The sequence below is a fragment of the Malus sylvestris genome, chromosome 7, assembly GCF_916048215.2.
Source record: "Malus sylvestris chromosome 7, drMalSylv7.2, whole genome shotgun sequence".
Taxonomy (NCBI): domain Eukaryota; kingdom Viridiplantae; phylum Streptophyta; class Magnoliopsida; order Rosales; family Rosaceae; genus Malus; species Malus sylvestris.
In genome coordinates, this window is record NC_062266.1 from 2,502,823 (window position 1) to 2,525,196 (window position 22,374).

The 22,374-nt window shown below is 37.6% G+C and overlaps 1 protein-coding gene across 2 annotated transcripts in view; it reads right to left on the reverse strand.

Moving 5' to 3' along the window:
• Positions 1-3,183: 3,183 nt before the first annotated feature.
• Positions 3,184-22,374, reverse strand: part of LOC126628450 (putative disease resistance RPP13-like protein 1) — a 34,592-nt gene continuing 15,401 nt past the window's right edge. The window contains exons 1-2 of one of the 2 annotated variants that reach the window (XR_007625430.1): positions 3,396-3,984; positions 3,194-3,264 (exon numbers count right to left, since the gene is read on the reverse strand). Coding sequence is in view for 1 of the 2 variants with exons in the window: in XM_050298138.1 (XP_050154095.1) it covers positions 3,199-3,264 (66 nt within the window). In the remaining variant the exon portion in view is untranslated. Of the gene's footprint in view, positions 3,265-3,395; positions 3,985-22,374 lie in introns of those variants that run through there. The other variant, XM_050298138.1, reaches the window with a different exon arrangement.

A 22,374-nucleotide genomic window follows, 5' to 3' on the forward strand; every position in this document is an offset into this window, starting at 1 on the left:
AGATCTCAAATAATTTTTCTGGAGAAACAAATGATGAACTTCACTAACGAAGAAAAATTGAAAAACAGTACCTCGAATACACTATGAATAATAACGACGATCACATTTCAACGAAATAATACAAAATATAAATTAAATAGCATGAGGATCTATATTTTTGTTTCAAAGAAAAAGAAGAAGGTCTGCAACCACATCATTTGAAAAATTTCCAAAACCCAAGGAAAGAAAGGAGAAAGATTAAAACTTATAACATGGTTTTTTTTTATTAAAACTAAAACTTATAACATTGTTTTTTATTAAACAAAACTTATAACATGGTTTTTTATTAAAACTAAAACTTATAACATGGTTTTTTATTAAACAAAACTTATAACATGGTTTTTTTTATTAAAACTAAAACTTTTCAATCCCTTTTCATTAGTTTTTCTTAAAATATAAGATATAATATGGACTTATCAGCCTTCCACACGCACATGGGAGACACCCCAAGCCCTCAAGCCTCAGCAAATGGTATTTTGGGTAAACCTGGCTGCAAGCAACCGGGATCGACCCCAAATGTTATCATGCGGACGTTGTCAAAAGTCAACCTCATAAGAACGTCTTGAAGGTCGATTGGGGTCTAGTGTTTGATCGAGTCCTCTAAAACAGGTAACAGCCAAGCGTGAACAAGCAGCTCAAACAACGAATCCACTGTCAGTTTCCGGAACTTGGCTGAGTGAAACTCAAAGCTCGCTGCCTTCCTTGGCGCTGCCATTTATCGCTGTCTGCGCTGAATATGCCATCCCCGAGAAGATCTCGAAAGTGTCTTAGAAATAAGGGCCTTTAAGGAAAATGGAGAACTTGGTCTTGAGAAGGTACTCCAAGTTACGAGGGTCGCAATTGATGACGCCAAAGAGGCTGCTAAACCAAGGGCCCTTGAATCTAATCGTTCCATTTTGGCAGCAAAGAACTTCGTAGAGCAACTCATATGGGTTGGTTTGGAGTAGTGCCAGAGACAGGGGAGCATGCCAAACACGGGCCAAACGGGCAAGCCATGGTGCCTTTTTTGCCTCAACGAGTTATGATTACAAAAACATAAACAGCGAGAAGGAGACCCAACATTGGGACACGGTGGAGGAAAAACCATTGCTTCAGCAGCAACATAAGTCTCTGAGGAGGAGGACATGAGAGAGCTGAGGTTATTGCTAGGAGGAGGGCGTGATGGCGGAATGAAAACAACATAAAATTGAAGGCCTCTTAGTTAACTTACCCCATAAAAATCAACCAAGGAGTTTTAGATTGATCAACTGAAGCAATGTCCTTTCTCATCCATTGATACTGTAATATATAGTGCGTAAAATAAAAGCATCGAATTAGCTGAGAGTATAGTTGCTTGAATTAATGATATGATTAAGCAAATGCAGAAGTGCTGATTCATCTTTACCTGCTCAGAATTTGTGGACCAGTCATGCTCTGTTGAAGTCACCGTAATGTGAACACTTGCTTGTTCTATGGAATACCATGGCTTTTCCTTTGCTGAGGTTGGCATAGGAAAGTAAGTCTCATAAGGAACTCCAGATTCTCCACCTGAGTCTGGTAAAATATAAACTGATCCAGTGTCTATATAGTCCCTGCAAATTGTACGTATAATGCATATACGTTATGAATCCCACAAAGCAAAGCAAAACATAGGGAAACAGTTTGGTCATTGACATTTAAAAATTGGCGAAATCAACCCTGAAGTTACAAACTGTAACAACATTGTTCCCGAAGTCCTCCTGATTATCAAGTTATTGGCTAAACTTTTTCCTCACATAAACCCTAGAGCAATGCTACGTCAGCATTTTTCATCTCTCCTTACATTCAAAAGGTTATGATAAATTTATAAAAAAAGAAAATCATAGTTTTTGTCAAGTGCAAGATGTTATGTTTGTAGCCAAGCATCTTGCTCAAATCTAAAGTTATTCGTTTGTTTGAACGTGTGCTCTAGATTGAGAGTTTGACAATAATAAAAGAGCATACCTCTCATGGTTTCCTATTGCTGTCATGTAAGAACAATGTTCTAAAAATCCCTGCCTAGCACCACCTAGGCGCTAGACGGTTGGTCACCGCCCCGATTAATGGCTAGGCGTTTGAAAATTATGAAAGGGAGCCTATACCTACCAAGGCACCCGCCTAGACCACCTAGGCACTTGCCTAGCCCGCCTAGGCACCGCTTAGGTTGCGACTCACTTAGATAGAAAATAGATAACTTACATTTTGTATTTTAATTTTTTTTCAATAAATTGTAAGAGACATGCTGAATAGTTAAATGAACACACATTACATGCTTGTTCCCTATGTTTTCATTATGTTCAAATACTTCATAATATACATGTCATTTTATTTTGTAGTTTATGATGAAATTATATATATTTTAAGTACAAACAGATACTTATTTACACGAAATATAATAGATTTACTTAAATCCGCCTAGTCCGCCTAGGCGACCGCCTAGATCCCGCCTAGCCGCCTAGGTGCTAGGCCCCAGCCCACCGCCCAACAAGCGCCTAGCGTCTTTTAGAACCTTGTGTAAGAAACTCGAGAAGCGACCGGACTGATTTGTTGAAGGAAAAGATCCCATTCAACTAAAAATCCTGTGGCATAGCTAATGTCTCCAATGTGGAAGATAGAGTCTACATTCCTGGAATTTATTTCATAGGCCACGGCTTGAATCATTGAAAGAGATCCTGGCTATATATTCATGCAACAAGATTGAAATTCTCGGTAGCCTTTACTTTTCCTTCAAGGTACAAACATGTGCCAGAAATTTGAGTAATTGGCAGAAACTAATGCATCATACCTGAATGTAATGCATCGCCCAAAAATCACGAGGAGCCTTTCCCATGTCGCCACATGCAAGAAATTTGAGTTCATCAGATCCTTCTGCTGGTGGAGTTCAGAATTGGATTTGATCACTCCAACCAACTGAATCGCTGCATTTTTGTTCATGAATTTGAAAAAAGATGAAAGGGTCTTTTGTTAATAACAAAATTATATATATGTATATATATTGATCATTGTCATCATACACCATATTCGCCTTCATCAAATATTTTGAACATTGTTTCTTCTTTTTCTTTTACCAAATATTAGTTATAAGGTTAAAACTACATCATAACGATTCATACCTTCCGTATCGGTAAGAGAAACTAGATGAAGGCTTAAGCCCTCACATTACTACCGTATGAATGAATTCTGGATCATGCCAGCCGAAGTCCTTGGCTGGACTTGGTAGAGCTGAACCTATCAATTATAAAGGTGGCACAAACACGAAAACAAAGAGATTAAAAAGACCTTCGGAATGAAACCCCAATTGGACTTGTCTGGGGTGAGTTATAGCTAGTGCATCCGAAGATTAGGAGAAAAATTATTACCATTGATCCATCAACTTATACAACTTGGTATACGCAATTTGTAGGTTTCATGTATATTGATTACAGTTCTGTTATAGTCATTGAATTTCAAGCAAAGCAACAACAACAACAACAACAACAACAACAAAGCCTTTTCCCACTAAGTGGGGTCGGCTATATGAATCCTAGAACGCCATTGCGCTCGGTTTTGTGTCATAGCCTCCGTTAGATCCAAGTACTCTAAGTCTTTTCCTAGGGTCTCTTCCAAAGTTTTCCTAGGTCTTCTTCTACCCCTTCGGCCCTGAACCTCTATCACGTAGTCACATCTTCGAACCGGAGCGTCAGTAGGCCTTCTTTGCACATGTCCAAACCCATTTTGTGTACGTGTTGATGCTTCACCGCCCAACATTCTGTGCCATACAGCATCGCCGGCCTTATTGCCGTCCTATAAAATTTTCACTTGAGCTTCAGTGGCCTACGACGGTCACACAACACGCCGGATGTACTCTTCCACTTCATCCATCCAGCTTGTATTCTATGGTTGAGATCTCCATCTAATTCTCCGTTCTTTTGCAAGATAGATCCTAGGTAACGAAAACGATCGCTCTTTGGTATTACCTGATCTCCAATCCTCGTCCCTAACTCATTTTAGCCTCCATTTGCACTGAACTTGCACTCCATATATTCTGTCGTTGATCGGCTTAGGCGAAGACCTTTAGATTCCAACACTTCTCTCTAAAGGTTAAGCTTCGCATTTACCCTTCCTGAGTTTCATCTATCAACACTATATCATTTGCGAGAAGCATACACCAAGGAATATCATCTTGAATATGTCCTGTTAACTCATCCATTACCAACGCAAAAAGGTAAGGACTTAAGGATTGTTGATGCACAAAATCAGTGAGGACTTTGGTACAACAGAAAGTATTAAGTTATTGCTCTGGTCATTAGTGTGGATAAGTATGTAAATGGATAAAGACAGGAAAGCAAACATAAGATGTACGTGGTTCACCCATATTGGCTACGTCCACGGAGTAGATGAGTTCTCATTAATTGTGAAGGGTTTACACAAGTACATAGGTTCAAGCTCTCCTTTAGTGAGTACAAATGAATGATTTAGTACAAATGACATTAGGAAATATTATGGGAGAATGATCTCGTAATCACGAAACTTCTAAGTACTAAAGTGTGGTATCGTCTTCACTTGCCTTATCTGTCTCATAGGTAGATGTGACATCTTCCCTGGAAGTACTCTTCCTCCATCCAGGGGTGGTATCTTTAACTGGTGGAGATGCACAAGGTAATGTATCAATTTCACTTGAAGCTTACTTGTAGTTTTAGGCTTGGTCAAGCGCGATACAAACCATGTAGTAGGAGTCCCCCAAGGCGCCGAGCTAGGAGATCTGCTGAAAGAGGTGACAGATAAGGTAAGCAATCAGAGCTCCAAGCAATCAGTCCCAGATCAGAAGTTTGATTTCGAGTTCCGGCTGATTGTTCTCATTCTCCCTATCTTGCAGGCAGCATGAAGGATAAAGAGAAGAAAAGGAGAATAGATGATATGAGATACTTTTGCTTTTGAAGAAGTAACTTTCCATAGGCTTATTCTTGAATTGGGCTGGAGGGTTTTCTGGTTTCCTCCATAGTATAAGGCCGACTGAAGAATTTGAGGGTCAAAACAAGTCCATCAAATCTAGAGTACGTTCGACCCTGCTGATATGAGATACTTTTGCTGTTGACAAAGTAGTGGATGTATCAGCACGTGTTCTGTTACGCTTGTTTCCATATACTTCCTTGTATCCTTCTCACTTTCCCTATCGGTTTCTCAGGCAGATGTGGTATCTTCTCTGGAAGCATAAGATGTTAAAGATTAATACTCGAGAGCAATGCCAGTAAGTAATCAGGTAAGGGGTTCCAGGCAGTCAGTTCCTGACTGGAAGCTTGATTCCAATTGCTGACTGATTGCTCTTTGGTATTTCCTGATCTCCGATCCTCACCCCTAACTCATTTTGGCCTCCATTTGCACTGAACTTGCACTCCATATATTCTGTCTTTGATCGGCTTAGGCGAAGACCTTTAGATTCCAACACTTCTCTCCAAAGGTTGAGCTTCGCATTTACCCCTTCTTGTGTTTCATCTATCAACACTATATCGTCTGCGAAAAGCATACACCAAGGAATATCATCTTGAATATGTCTTGTTAACTCATCCATTACCAATGCAAAAAGGTAAGGACTTAAGGATGAACCTTGATGTAATCCTACAGTTATGGGGAAGCTTTCGGTTTGTCCTTCATAAGTTCTTACGGCAGTCTTTGCTCCTTCATACATATCCTTTATAGCTTGGATATATGCTACTCGTACTCCTTTCTTCTCTAAAATCCTCCAAAGAATGTCTCTTGGGACCCTATCATACGCTTTTTCCAAATCTATAAAGACCATGTGTAAATCCTTTTTCCCATCTCTATATCTTTCCATCAATCTTCGTAAGAGATAGATTGCCTCCATGGTTGAGCGCCCTGGCATGAACCCGAATTGGTTGTCCGAAACCCGTGTCTCTTGCCTCAATCTATGCTCAATGACTCTCTCCCAGAGCTTCATTGTATGACTCATTAGCTTAATACCCCTATAGTTCATGCAATTTTATACGTCGCCCTTATTCTTGTAGATAGGCACCAAAATGCTCTTTCGCCACTCATTTGGCACCTTCTTCGTTTTCAAAATCCTATTGAAAAGGTCAGTGAGCCATGCTATACCTGTCTCTCCCAAGACTTTCCACACTTCGATCGGTATATCGTCTGGGCCCACTACTTTTCTATGCTTTATCTTCTTCAAAGCTACAACCACTTTTTCCTTCCTGATTCGACGATAAAAGAAGTAGTTTCTACACTCTTCTGAGTTACTCAACTCCCCTAAAGAAGTACTCATTTCATGTCCTTCATTGAAAAGATTATGAAAATAACCTCTCCATCTGTCTTTGACCGCGTTCTCTGTAGCAAGAACCTTTCCATCCTCATCCTTGATGCACCTCACTTAGTTTAGGTCCCTTGTCTTCTTTTCCCTTGCTCTAGGATTACAGCCTGAAGAGATGAGAGGCTGGTGCACATATGTTCTGGCAATGACCTCAATTTATCGCATTCAGATATATTAATAACTATCAAGTTGGGGGCGTACAATCCTCCAACGGGAAAAGATACAAAATTTAGGCAATTAATTATTCTCAAGGAACTGAGGGACATGATTGTAGGGCTTTCAGAATCCTGGGAATAAGTAAGGGATTCCAGATTCCTACAATCATATAATTTGAGCTCTTTAACCTTTGGGAAGTAGTCCAGCAGGATAGACTTGGTTGAATCACGGCTACTCTTTATCTTCAATGTCTTAAGGAATGCATAGCAGTGATTTAGTGGAGATAAGTTCCAACAATTTTTCATTTTAAGAACTCTTAAAGCATCAGCCAGACCGTCACAAGGAAATGGAGTAAGAAATGAGTTAGTACCGCTAGTTTTCTCTTTAAGATAAAGGTTGTCTTTCACAGAAGGAATCTCCAAAATGGCCCGAGTTCTTGGAAGTGAACCCAGAAGTTGCTCACATCTCCTTATCTCAAGTGTAGTCAAGGATGGAAGATACTCAGGTAATTTCTCTGTTAGCTTGGGACAATTTGTCATATAGAGCCGACAAAGATGAGGAAAAGCTCCACCTTCTTGGCTACTTCCGAAATGAGACCACTCTTGCCACCCCTACATATCTTTGAAGAATAAAACTGATAGAGATCTAAATGGCATAACAACAGAAACACCATTACCATAAAACTCATGCCCTATCGTCTCCACTTCATTTAACCCACAAACATAATGTGTAACGAGGTAGGGTAGCTGCCCCAGTGGTGGCAAGGAGCAGCAATGTTTACAATCTTCGAGTCGAAGAGAAACCAAATTAGAAAAAGAATGATCTCTTAACCAATCCGGAAATCTTGTACCCCCATAAAACTTAAGACTGAGGGCTTTCAGGTGTGTATGTGGCTGGAGATTCTTAAGCACCTCTCTATCTTTTTGTGAATCATCGGTCTCAGCTCCCCATGTCAAAGCTAGTCTGTCAATGTGCTTATTTCTCATATTGGCTACAAAAGCATCCTCAAAATGGCGCAACAAAGTCACTCAATGTGTGGAGATCCTTCAACTTATGCATATGTGGTGGCATCTCTTTTAGATTAGTGCTTCTAACATCAAGATGGCGCAAGTTGATGAGTCTCCCCAAGTTGATTGGCAACTGAGCAAGTTTATAACAATTGAACAAGAGCAACGTTTGTAGATTATGCAAAGTACATATCATTTCAGGTAACTTTTCAAATCCACCGTATGACAAGTCCATATACCTTAGGTGTTTTAAATTGCCAATCCAATCAGGCAACTCCTTGCTGTCACAATGAGATAAAGATAGCACTCTCAAACAATACAATGTTTGTAAAAGATCATGAGGTACCTTGTTGAAACAGAAAAATTCCCATAATGGTTTAGGTTTTATTGCTAGGAAGGTGCGCAAATACTTGGCTTTGCATAAAGCTTTAAATTTATCAAAACCAGAAATCTCCTTCTTTGCAGTCGCATGAACACCTACACCAAGTCTTTCAAGGGGGTTATTCAGAGTGTATGAGAGATGACGAGTCTTGCTTGAAACATTATTGAATGATTCACTATTGTTAAAGTTCTGTATGTTATTTTGTAAATGAAGGAGGAATAGAAATAAGAATAAAAAAACAGATCAAAGCAATGGAGAGAAGATTTTGATATTGGTGCTCTCTGTACTAACTTGCAGAGAGAGAAATCTATATATGTATTCCTTCACGCACACACACTGTGCACACCAGATAGGTTACAAAGTATATCAGAAAAGATGATCTCAGCCACACATCTAGATGGATACAAAGAGATCCTTACACCTGTTACTAAGACCCTTTTACAATATGAGCCCTACACTTGGTGAAATTACCAAAGTGAATACACAATTAAATACAAGGCTTATTTACTTCTAATTTCAAAGTAAGCTCAATAGCTTATACACTAACACTCCCCTTTAAGCTTTGAGCTAATATAACTCCAAGTTTGTCCCTGAGATAGTTGAATCTCTCATTCAACATGGCTTTGGTGAAGATGTCTGCCACCTTGTTCTTTGGTAGGACAGTAGACCAAATCAACTATCTCTTGTTTCAAGGCATCTTTGATGAAGTGATATCGCATGTCGATGTGTTTTGTCCTCTGATGAAACACAGGGTTCTTAGCTATTGAGATTGCAGATGTGTTGTCACACTGCAAGGGAGTTGCATCTGCTTGTAGCTCTCCAAAATCGTCCAGGACGAATCTGAGCCATATGGCCTGAGCTGTGGCTTCAGAAGCACTTATGTACTCGGCTTCTGCAGTAGAAAGAGCAACACAGTTTTGTTTCACAGAGGCCCATGAGAACACTCCACTTCCAAAGGAGAAGGCATAGCCTGAAGTGTTTTTGCTGTCTTCAAGTGATTCTCCCCAGTCACTATCGCAAAAACCAACCAAGACTGCCTTCTTGCCTTTCTCATACTTCAAGCCATAGTCCAATGTTCCTCTAACATATCTGAGCACTCTCTTAGCTGTTCCATAGTGTTTATTTGTAGGAAAGTGCATATATCTAGCTAGTAAACTAGCTGCATACATTACATCTGGCCTTGTGGCAGTAAGGTACAACATACTTCCAACAATTTTCCTATATTGCTCCTCATTTGCTGCACCACTCCCATCATCCTTGCTTAATTTTTCAGTAGCAATGAGAGGTATGGAAACAGGTTTGCACTCCTTTAAACCAAATTTATCCAACAAGGAAGAAGCATACTTCCTTTGGTGAATAAAGATGTTTGTATCTGTTTGTATTACTTTCATCCCCAGAAAATGACGAAGTAACCCAAGGTCTGTCATTTCATATTTAACTTTCATGTCTTCTTTGAACTCATTCAGCATCTCCTGGTTATTCCCAATGTATACTATGTCATCAACATAGATAGAGACAATTAGAATATCCTTATCTCCCCTTGTCTTAGTATAGAGAGTTGCTTTACTCAAGCTCTTTGTGAATCCACATTGAGTGAAGTAACTATCGATCTCTCCATACCAGGCTCTAGGTGCCTGCTTTAACCCATAAAAAGCCTTATACAGTCAGTAGACTTTATCCTCCTTGCCATCAATCACAAATCCCTCAAGTTGTTCAACATAGACTTTTTCCTGCAATTTTCCATTCAAAAATGCAGATTTAACATCAAGTTGATATAATTTCCAGCTTCTCTGTGCAGCAAGAGCTATCAAAGTTCAGATTGTGTCCAATCTTGCAACCGGGGCAAAAGTCTCATTGTAGTCAATTCCTGGTTTCTGCACATACCCCTTGGCAACTAGTCGTGCCTTGTTCTTTTGTACTGAACCATCCAAGTTCATCTTGGTTTTGAATACCCATTTCATTCCAATAACATGTTTATCACTTGGTCTATCTACCAATTCCCAAGTCATATTCTTCCCAATCATGGACAATTCTTCTTCCATAGCTTTTACCCAAGCCTGATCTTGTGCAGCTTCTTCGAATTTTTCAGGTTCCACAATACAGAGATTACACTGTGCCATAATATCATTTATGTTTCTCCATTTTACTGGGGTGTGATCAAATGACTGAGAAATTTGCACAGATTCATGAGTGCTACATTCTGGTTCCTCAACATAGAATAGTGGACTAGAATCAGATGGACTTTCTTCAGCTTCCCTCAACACATTTGCATTCATAGTAGTTTGATCTTCAGAATGATTCTGAATGTAAGTCACAGCTACATCCTTCTCTGAACTTTCCTTCCAAGTCCATGTCATTGTCTCATCAAAAACTACATCCTTTGACAAGATTAGTTTCTTAGTACATGGATCAAGAACTCTATATCCCTTCTCACATGTAGCACATCCAATAAAGACACCTTTAACACTCTTAGCATCCAGCTTTTGTCTTGTCTCAGATGGTACATGTACATAGCATACTGATCCAAATACCTTTAGATGACCAACCCTTGGTTTTCTGCCACTGTAAGCCTCAAATGGTGTTAAATTATTGAGTGCTTTTGTAGGTGATCTATTCAAAATGTACACAGCTGTGTGTACTGTTTCTACCCACATAAAGTATGGCATGCTTTTATGATGAAGCATTGCCTTAGCCATTTCTACAACCGTTCTATTCTTCCTCTCCACTACTCCATTTTGCTGTGGAGTATAGGCCATAGATAGTTGTCTTTGAATCCCTTCAATCTCTTAGAATTCATTGAATTCATTTGACACAAACTCTCCTCCTCTGTCACTCCTTAGGCACTTTATTTTGAGACCCTTTTGTAATTCCACCATAGCTCTAAATTTCTTGAAACAAGTTAGAGCCTTAGATTTTTGTCTCAGAAAATAGACCCACGACATTCTGGTATGATCATCAATTAGAAGCATGAAATACTTATTTCCAGCAACTGATTCAGTTTGCATAGGGCCACATAGATCAGTATGTATCAGCTCCAGAAGGTTACTTGCTCTCCAAGCTTGCTCTTTTGGAAACCAGTCACGATGTTGTTTTCCCAACTGGCACCCTTCACACACACCCTTAGTATCTTCAAGTTGTGGAATACCATGCACCATTTCATGCTCCCTATGTTGTTTAAGGCTCCTGAGATTTAGATGCCCTAATCTCTTGTGCCAAATCCAGGTAGAATCTGGACCAATACTAGCATTCAGAGCAAACTGAGTATTTTTCAATAGGGAGAGAGGATAACACCTATTTTCCTTCTTCCTTACCTTGATGACAAGATTCTCTAGTGAAGGTCCATCAAACACACTGCACATGTTTCCTCCAAATAATAGGTAGTATCTATGCTCATCCATTTCCCCACACTTATTAAGTTTTCTTTCAACCCGGGCAAATGCATGACTTCCCTGATGTACTTCTTTCCTTTATTTGTATCAATTTCCAAAGAACCCATTCCTGCAACATTTACCAATTCACCAGTGGGCATTTGAACCTTTCCAGCAACATTAGTTCCTATATTGACAAGAAGATATGCATTCCCTGTCATGTGATTGCTGCACCCACTATCAATATACCAGTTTCCATTCATTTTGTTTTTAGAAATTGCACTATTGGCATAGAACAGATTTCCAGTGACTTCTGTTTGATTGGCACAGTTTGCCTTTTGAATGACCTTGCCTGCTGTGCATTCCCTGGTCCAATGTCCAAACTTATCACAATTATAACATTTAGGCTTCCCCTTATACCTACATTCACCAAAATGAAATTTGGAACACACTTTACACTGTGGTTTAGCTGTATCTTGCTTCATATACCCAGAAGAAGTTGAATTATGTGTAGGATTAGTGAATGACCTTTGTTGAAACTTAGACTGAGACTCCCATTTCTTTCCCTTCGAATTCAAGTGCTTATATGATTTGAATGTACCAGACTGAGCATTACTACTGGTTTGCCCTTTTTGAGTCACAGAGAGTGAGGCAAAAGCCCTTTCACTGGTATCAACACTATGCTAATCAAATCGTTGTTCTTGACTCTTCAAAATTGCTACAACTTCCTGCAGCTCTACAGTCTCTAAGCACTTGGTATTTTCGATAACTAGACATATGGGATCATATGGTTTACTAAGACTAATCAGAACTTTCTGTACAAGTCTTTCATTAGACAGAATCTCACCAAATGTTTTCATCTGATTAATCAATTCATTTAGCTTAGTATGATACCCAGACAGAGTTTCATCATCACGCATCCTAGCATACTCAAATTCACGTCTCAGATTTTGTAGTTTCACATATCTTACCTGATCACCACCATGGTACTCGCCATATAACAGATCCCATGCCATCTTCACAGAATCTACATTAGCTATCCGAGGGAATATCTTATCTGAGACTGCGTTCTGAATAATACCCAGAGCTTTTGCATCCTGCATATATGTAGCAACATTTTTCTCATCGTCTTCTTCTCCTAAGCTTCCTTTAGTCTTTTCCTTCTTTGAGTTTGAGACCGTAACACCTTTTTCTACAAATTTCCATAACCCATGAGATTTGAAAATCGTCACCATCTTGATTCTCCAGAACTCGTAGTTCTCACCGGAGAAGATCGGAATTCTCACCTAAGAACTTCCAAATCCAGCCATCTTCGAGCTTTGATGATGCGAATACAAATCGAAATCGGGTTTTATGAAATTCCGGCAACGTCACCCAATCCAGAACAAGCTCGAGTGTAGCTCGATTGGTTTTACGCCCAGATCTCAAATGATCGAACCTGGCTCTGAGGCCATGTTAAAGTTCTGTATGTTATTTTGTAGATGAAGGAGGAGTAGAAATAGGAATAAAAAACAGATCAAAGCAATGGAGAGAAGATTTTGACAGTGGTGCTCTTTGTACTAACTTGCAGAGAGAGAAATCTATATATGTATTCCTTCACGCACACACACTGTGTACACCGGATGGGTTACAAAGTATATCAGAAAAGATGATCTCAGCCACACATCTAGATGGATACAAAGAGATCCTTACACCTGTTACTAAGACCCTTTTACAATATGAGCCCTACACTTGGTGAAATTACCAAAGTGAATACACAATTAAATACAAGGCTTATTTACTTCTAGGGAAAATTAGGTTCACATCCTTCTTTTTGTTATTCTATTGATTAAAATCCTATTCATTTTCAATTTTTGATCAAGGTCCTTGAGTATTAATAACATCATTAATTATTTGAATAATAAAATATTTTTAGTTTTAAATATATTTCTTTAATGTTAAAAATGTTACAATTAGTATATTTATATTTATGGCTAAATTTTTTTATCATATATTTTTATTTTTAGTTTGTACCTATTTTTAATTTGCAAATATTTTTTAATTTGTACCAATTTTCTTTTCATTTTTAATTTGTACCCATATATTAGTTTTTTTTTGTCCCCATATTTTTTAAAGTTTTATTTGTGTTTGTACCCATGTGTATACCGTCACGTGATATTGTATATTTAATCAATGATAGAAAAATTACATATGGTATATTTATGTTTTATGCCTAAACTTTGTATCATATATATTTTTAGTTTGTACCCACTTTTAATTTGCAACATTTTTTTTTAAATTTGTAGTATTTTCTTTTTAGTTTTATTTTGTACCCATGTATTAATTTCTTTTAGCGCCTATATTTTTAAAAATTCATTTGTATTCATAATTTTTAATCTTTTATCTGTACTCTAATTTATTTCTAATGTACCCATTATTCTTTATTAATGTACCACTTTGTTATATGTGAAATGTACCAATTTTTTTAACACTATGGATACATTCTTTTGCCATTTATTATTTCTTATTTTTATATAGTTTTTATCCATTTATTCAATCAAAATATTTAAATTTTTTTATTGTAACCGTTTTCAATAGTATTATAATGAGGGATTTTAAATTTATAGGATTATAAATCTCATAAAATATCAAACAATTAATGTCAAAACTATAAAAATATAAATATTAATAGTAATATAATGAAGTGTACAAAGTCAAGGGACCTTGATCAAACTTTGAATACTATTAAGGTCTTAATCAAAGAATGTTAAGGATTAGGGACCGCATCCAAAATATCCCTTACTTCTAATTTCAAAGTAAGCTCAATAGCTTATACACTAATAACTATCATCCAACCTAAAACAAAATTCTCTTGATACAAACTTTGCTAAATCGTTGATAAGGTCGTGCATGGTAAAAAGTGATTGGTCATCAGACTCATCATCTGAATGCTGAAATAATGACCTCGATATTAAATCATCAAAGTACTCCCCTCCAACGTCTTCCATCATTTTCTTTCTTTGGGGTGACAAAAAACCTTCAGCCATCCACAACAAAACTAATTCTGATTTTCCAAATTTGTAACCTTTGGGGAAAATCGAACAATAGGAAAAACATCGTTTTAGATGAGAAGGAAGATGATGATAACTTAATATCAAAGCTGGAAGAATGGTATCATCTTGCAAGTCCCATATTTCACTCTTCAATATTTCATCCCACTCCTCGTAACTTTGTTTACAGCGCAACAAACCCCCAAGAGACTTTGCAGCTAAAGGAAGACCTTTACACTTCTTAATTATTCCGCTACTGATTTCTTCTAGAGTTGGATGCACAGCTGAGTTTATCCTGCCGAAGGCATGCTTGGAAAATAACATCCCGCAATCTTTTTCAGATATTTGGTTTAGATGGTAAGCTGTGACACTACCCATCATTGATGCAACACGTTGGTGACGTGTAGTCACAATGATCTTACTTCCGTGTGCGACAGACTCAAAAGAACACCGCAACGCATCCCAGTGCATATAATTCTCGTTCCATACATCATCATGAACAAAGAAACATTTCTTTCCCGTCAAAGCCTCCTTGAGTTTGTTGAGAAGTTAATGATATCATTCCTGATATCTTGGCTTAGTTTTAGGAAATTATTTTGTAAATTGTTTGTAATTGATTTGTGAATATTTGTAAAACCTAGAATGTAGGCTAGGTTACTTCTTCGGCAAGATCTCTCTTTGTATAAAGTCTCTTAGTAGCAATTGAAGAAATTATCTTCTGCAAAATATTCTTTGCACTTTTTTACATGGTATCGAGAGCTAGGCTGAAAACCTAGTTCCTTCCACTGCCTTTTTTCTCTGTTATTTTCGCATATTCTTTTCCGTCGTTTGCCATGGCCACCGACACTGTTTCTGGAAACAATTCCGATACAAAGGCTAATGTTTCCAACCCTTTTTTTATTCATCATTCTGATCATCCAGCCATGATGCTGGTTTCGAAGCCCTTGAATGGGGATAATTATTCAACTTGGTCTCATGCTATGAAGATCTCCTTGAGCGCCAAAAACAAACTTGGCTTTGTTGATGGCACTGTCATGCAACCTTCTGTCAAGACCAAGTCGGACGATCACGCTTCATGGCAGAGATGCAACGACATGATTGTAGCATGGATTATTAATTCCATTGACTCGGATATTGCTGACAGTATCCTTTATATGACTGACGCTCATGCAATTTGGGAGGAATTGCGCGAGCGCTATTGTCAAAGTAATGCTCCTCGAATTTTTCAATTACAACGGGACATTGCTTCACTTACGGGGTATTTTTTTTTTTTGGGCTCTTCGTTGATTTCTTGGAAGTCAAAGAGACAAAAGACTGTGTCTTTATCATCAACGGAGGCCGAGTATCGAGCCATGGCTGGAACTTGTTGTGAATTATCATGGCTACAATATTTATTGAAAGACCTAGGTATACTACATCAAAGACCGGCTCTGCTCCATTGCGACAATAAAGTAGCTCTTCACATTGCTGCTAACCCAGTTTTTCATGAGCGAACTAGGCATATAGAAATGGACTGTCACTTCATCCGGGACAAGATACAAGATGGTTCAGTTGTTACGAGATTTGTTCCTTCTTCCAATCAACTTGCAGATGTACTCACGAAGCCATTAGGGAAGGAAACTTTCTCAAATATCATTCACAAGTTGGGAGTTCTCAATGTCCACTCTCCAACTTGAGGGGGGTGTTGAGAAGTCAATGATATCATTCCTGATATCTTGGCTTAGTTTTAGGAAACTATTTTGTAAATTGTTTGTAATTGATTTGTGAATATTTGTAAAACCTAGAATGTAGGCTAGGGTACTTCTTCGGCAAGATCTCTCTTTGTATAAAGTCTCTTAGTAGCAATTGAAGAAATTATCTTCTGCAAAATATTCTTTGCACTTTTTTACAGAGTTTAACTTGAAGTAGATTCAAGTCCGTGATACTGCAAGTTTGTGAAATGACCGACCCATAAATGATTTGGGTTATTCTAACAACATCAAATTCTTCTGAAACATAAACCCATGCTTGCAAGTCAAAATGTTGCTTCACTCTAGCATCGTTGTATACGAGCTGCGCAAGGGTGGTCTTTCCGATGCCACCCATTCCCACAACCGGAATCACACTCAACTTGTTGCCATTCGCATCATCGGATAGCAATAGCTTCACAATGGCCTCCTTGTCCTCATCCCTACCGTACACACCGTCCTCTTCCACCAAAGAAGTGGTAGATAATCTTGATTGTGATCGCTGATTTGGAACACGCTCTTTCAAACCAAGCACATCTTTCTCATTTACAATAAATTCTAACCTCTCAAGCATTTTTACAATCTTGGGTTCCAGTGTTTTGTCAAATTCATCGGAACTGGAGATCCGTACCTGACTTTCGCTGCTGCTGCTGCTTTCGGATTCATCGCCTTCGAGCTTTCGCCGCAGAGCTTCAGCCTTGATCTCATCCAGCAGGTCGTCTGCAGCATACAGAGCATCTTTGAGTTCGTCGAGCCACTCCCTCACAGCTGGGTTTTTGAACTGCTTCTCCTCCGCATCATCGAGCACCGAATTAACTGAAAGCAGCTTAATCTTCAACTTATTGAGCAGTCCGCTGTTGATCTTCTGTCCACGGAAGAAGTCGACGACGGGACGGGAGGCCAGCCTATCAAACAAGACGTTGAGAAAGGAAGAGAGAAAAGCACCACCCACAACTGCCCCCGCCATGGATTTCAATCTTCCGATGGATGGGAAGTTGAAAGATTGAGAAGAGAGTGGACTCCCAATTTCTCAGATAATGGAGAATAGCTTAGCATTGTTGCAAAGCTTTCTGCTTTTCAAATGTTAACTTGACTCTGTTGGGTGAAAGGGCGGGGCCACGTGTCCCCGGAATGTTTCGCCGCGTGTCCCTTGGTTACATTTTCTAATAAGCATGCCCTTGAGCTTTGGGTCATTGCTAAGAGTGATTTTCAGATCGGATTCGGATGGGAATATTTTAAAGGCTAAATAGCAAAATGATTCCTGAGATTTGCATAACTCATCATTTTGGTCTCTAACATTTCAAATCAATAAAAGTGGTTCCTAAGATTGTCCATCATTCATCATTTTGATCATTCCGTTAAAAACTCCGTTAAGTGTCTTGGAGTTCTTGGCCAGAAGTTTCGGCAATTTTCAAAACTTCGTAACTCAATTGTTTCTTAACCAAATTCAACCCATAATATATCAAAATGAAGATAGGAAAGTTTAGAATAAGATATACATATTTGGAAGTCCAATGGGTGCCGGAGATGTCCGGAAAATAGCCTTAAAGTTGACTGGTCTGAGGGAAAACTTGAAAACTTGCCGGAAACTGGGTAAACTTTAAACGTTCATAACTTCTTCAATACTCAATGAAATCAAGTGATTCAAAAATGAAAATCATAGAAATCAAGTGATTCAAAAATAAAAATCATACTTCTCGATGAGATGAAGAGAAGGGTACCTTTTTTATGGCTAAATCGATGTGGTTTGGCCGAAAAACGGCTCGAAAGTGGCTGTCTTGGTCTCAAGTTAGCCACTTTCAAGCCGTTTTCCAGCCAAAACACGGTGATTTAGCCATCTAAAAAGGTACCATTTTCTTCGTCTCATCGAGAAGTATGATTTTCATTTTTGAATCACTTGATTTCGTTGCGTATTGAAGAAGTTATGAACGTTTAACGTTTACCCAGTTTTCGGCGAGTTTTCCAATTTTCCTTCGGACCAGTCAACTTTGAGGCTATTTTCAAGCCATCTCCGGCACCCATTGGGCTTCCAAATGAATATAATATTATTCTACACTTTCTTATCTTCATTTTGATATATTATGGGTTGAATTTGGTTAAGAAACGATTGAGTTACGAAGCTTTGAAAATTGCCCAAACTTCTGGCCAATAGCTCCGGGACACTTAACAGAGTTTTTAACGGAAGGACCAAAATGATGGATGATGGACAATCTCAGGACCATTTTTATTGATTTGACATGTTAGGGACCAAAATGATGAGTTATGCAAATCTCAGAAACCATTTTGGCTATTTAGCCTATTTTAAACTTTTATTTTGAAATTTCAAAATTAAATCAGATCGAATCACAATTTTTAAATTGAAAATTTTAAGCCACTCAATATTTGGTCTGGTGGTATTTTTCTTCAAGTGATAGGTGTTAAGTTCGAATTTCGTTGATGGTAAATTCGATATCAAATTAGATTGTCTATTATGTGGCTTAGTCGAACTTCATCTCCTCTTAATGTGAAAATAGCGAGGTACTAAAAAAAATTGAAAATTTTAAGAATTTTTTTAATCGAAGTAATTTGGAAGATTTTAAAATATAATTCGATAATTTATAAATTTTATGAGTTTTTTAATACTCTCAAACTTTTTGCTACATACAATTTATTATTTTTTCCTTAATATTTAGTATATACTTATATGAAAATTCAATTAACTTTTTGGTACATACAATTTATTGTTTTTTTTAGTACTATGGTCTAGTAATATTCGTCTTCACTTGTAGGTTTGATTCTCATCAAATGCGAATTTAAACCATATTATTGCTAAACCCTAAACTCTTTCCATTAATGTAGATAATATCGTTTGTTTAAAAAAAAAAACTTTTGGTATACTAGTGGGCTTATCCTGTTTAATATATGTATGTTTAAATTGTTACAATGAAGATAAGGTATCCAAAACTAACAATAAAATACCATGTTGATTACAAAATAGTGAGTTTTAATGAAACATTTCCGATAATGTTCACTTTTAACGAAAAATCACATTTTTACCTTTCCCTATTACTATTCACTACACCTTTATTTGTCATTTTTCTTTAAAACTAAAGTTTTTTTGAACTTTTCGTTAGTTTTCCTTACAAAATACATAATTTGAGTAAATAACTATAAAAAAAACATATTGGAATAAGTTTAGAATTCTCGGAATCCATAAATGCATTCCACTTTTCACAACCATTTTTTGAAAACTATTCGAATTAAAAAATTTTGAGTTCGGATTCGAAAACTCTACTATTAGAATTAGAAACATCATTCCAACTTGCACAGCTAGCATTTGTTAATTTTTTTTCTTCTCATGAACAAGAAAAGAGCCTTGCAATTTGAATTTCATTTCATTTTTTGTTAATAATTAATATTGAATTCGTCATTTATGAGAATAAAACCTAAGACCTCTCAGTTACTAGTTAAAAAGAATACCGCACTAGATTGTTGGTACTAAGTGTTGGAGAATCTCACATCGGGCATATGACAAAATAATATACAACTTTCATTAGATTGATCCCTAATAGTTGGGACAATATTGATGATGTTGGTGGTGAAACATGCAGAGCCTAAATAAGTTTATCATGGTAACAAAGCAAACTATTTTTTTGACACAAGTTGGGCCTAAGTTATTGGGCTCAAACTTACTTCTAAGTTGGACTTTTGAAAAGTTGCGCTAGCTCCATTAAAGATATTGACTAAACGATTGAACTTTCAAAAAGATTGACGTTGACTCTAAGTGAACGAATACTAACTGATATGAATTGGCCTTCGAAAAGTTTGGCGTTGGCTCTCTTTCTTTAATGACTGGATGACATCGTCTGCGAATTCATCCACTCATATATATTATGGACATCTGAAGCTTCCTCTCTGCACCCAAGTTGAAGTACGTCATGGCCTTTGATAAGATTTTTACCACCTACAAAAGTAAAAACACTTAAAACTACTTGCAAGAGTACAAGGTTGTCGTAGTATAGCAGCTCAAGTAAGGTCGTTTTTCACAGGGATTGAATGAATAATTTATGTTTAAAACCAACTTTTAATTAATTATTTAAAACAAAGTTTTGAAAATATTGATTTTGGAATTTAATATAATAAAAATGAATTTAAATTAAAAACAATTAAATAAGTCAACTAGAAACCAATTTAAAGAAAATCAATTTGTAAAAGCCCTAAGATTAAGCCGTCAATTTAACAATCCTACGTAATTCTTCCAATTACTTATGAATTATCCATGCATATTTCGAAGGTTAGGTTTTCATAAGATATATTCTATTTGGAACCTCTAACAGATAACGTATATCTTACATGCAACCCGTCCGGACGTTCGGATCAAATATGAACATGAAAGACTCATTAAATTTTATAAAACCTTTTGAAAAACTATACAACCCTTAAGACGTGGTGTTCATCGTAAGTGAAATTATAATTATTAACCACAAGAAGCCAGTGCCAATTTCAGGAGCCTTCCGACCAAAATTGCATCAAATTACTTTTCTAAACATCCTAATAGTCGCGAATCACTAAGACACTTAGATAGTTTAAAACGGTGATTAATAATTCAAAACATGCATGCATAATATCATAAGTAAATTAAAAAGAAACTACATATTCTTGCTAAGGCTTAAGGCTTCGCCTTAGCAAAAGAAACTAGCTACGAACAATCATAAAACAAAATATTATTAAGAAAATGGAAAGAAAACACCTTGAAAATAAACTTTTGACTGACCAAATCAACTCCGATTTGGTCCCAAAAGGCTCTTGTGAAAGCTAGAGACGTCCCCTACAAATCTTCAGAAGGAATGTTCCTCAAAATATGTTATCTTGACCTCTAAAATACCCAAAATGTCAAGAAACGTGAATCTGGAAAAGCTGCACGCTGGGCCTTTATTTCATTGTCACGGTCAAACAACTAAGTAGAAAAATCTGAAACTTTGATACAATCATCTTGAAAGACTCATGAACATCCTCCAATTAGAATCAGTCCAAAATTCATCCGTTTGATCACTTTTTGCTCCAAAAGAAGTCGAATGTCCTGCATTGAAAATATATAACAAAGTATCAAAATTCTACCAAAATAACCAATAAACTATAACTAAGAATATGGTAAAATATATGGTATAATATGAACTCAATCAGCCTTCCACACGCACATGGGAGACACAAAAGCACATCAACGTTCCTTCTGTCGCCTCCTCAAGCCTGAGCAAATGGTATTTTGGGTAAACCTGGCTGTAAGCAACCGGGATCGACCCCAAAGGTTATCATGCGGAAGTTGTCAAAAGTCAACCTCATAAGAACGTCTTGAAGGTCGATTGGGGCCTAGTGTTTGATGGAGTCCTCAAAACAGGTAACAGCCAAGCGTGACCAAGCAGCTCAAACAATGAATCCACTGTCAGTTTTCGGAACTTGGCTGAGTGGAACTCAAAGCTCGCTGTCTTCCTTGGTGCTGCCATTTATCGCTGTCTGCTCTAAATATGCCATCCCCGAGAAGATCTCGAAACAACTTTCTCCGGGCATGATGACCGGCACTCTCCTCTTCGCTCCTCTTCTTCTTGTTCAACTTATCTATACACTGGACGTAAATCTTGTAAAACTTAGAATACTTGAGGTTTTCAGCTGAATTTACATATCCATATAATGATGGACTACTTGTATTTATATCAGTTTACAGATTACATAAGGGTTTTGAAAAACCCCATTTACACGCACAGTTTGAATTTCAAATGATACAAAGCTATCAGACTTAGCTAAGAAACATTCAAAAGAAACCTAGACTTAACAGACTTGTCCTTGGATAACGATTGAACTTTAGAATATCCAACTGAAGAGTTTGAACTAGAGTTGGATGCTTGATAAGTCTGACTTGGTCTAACATCCCCCCGCAAGCTAACTGGTCGAGCAACCACAGGAAGCTTGGACACTAAGAACTTGAAACGTGATGAAGACAGACCCCTTGTGAATAGGTCAGCAATCTGATCATGGGAACAAATAAAATTTACCAAAAGCTCTCCACAAACCACCCTCTCCCTGACATAGTGATAATCCACTTCTAAATGTTTCATGCGCGAGTGGAACACTGGGTTAGAGGCTAAGACTATGGAAGAAACATTATCACACCATATTTGAGGCCTGAGAAGATTCAAATGCAGGTCTCTGAACAATGAGCGTAACCAAGATAACTCAGCAGCAGTGTATACAAGCTGCCTATACTCGGCTTCTGTACTAGACCTGGAGACAATTTTTTGTTTCTTCGAAGACCATGACACTAAATTTGGTCCCAAATAAACACAAAAACCGCCAGTGGAGTAGCGTGTATCTGGGTTGCCTGCATAATC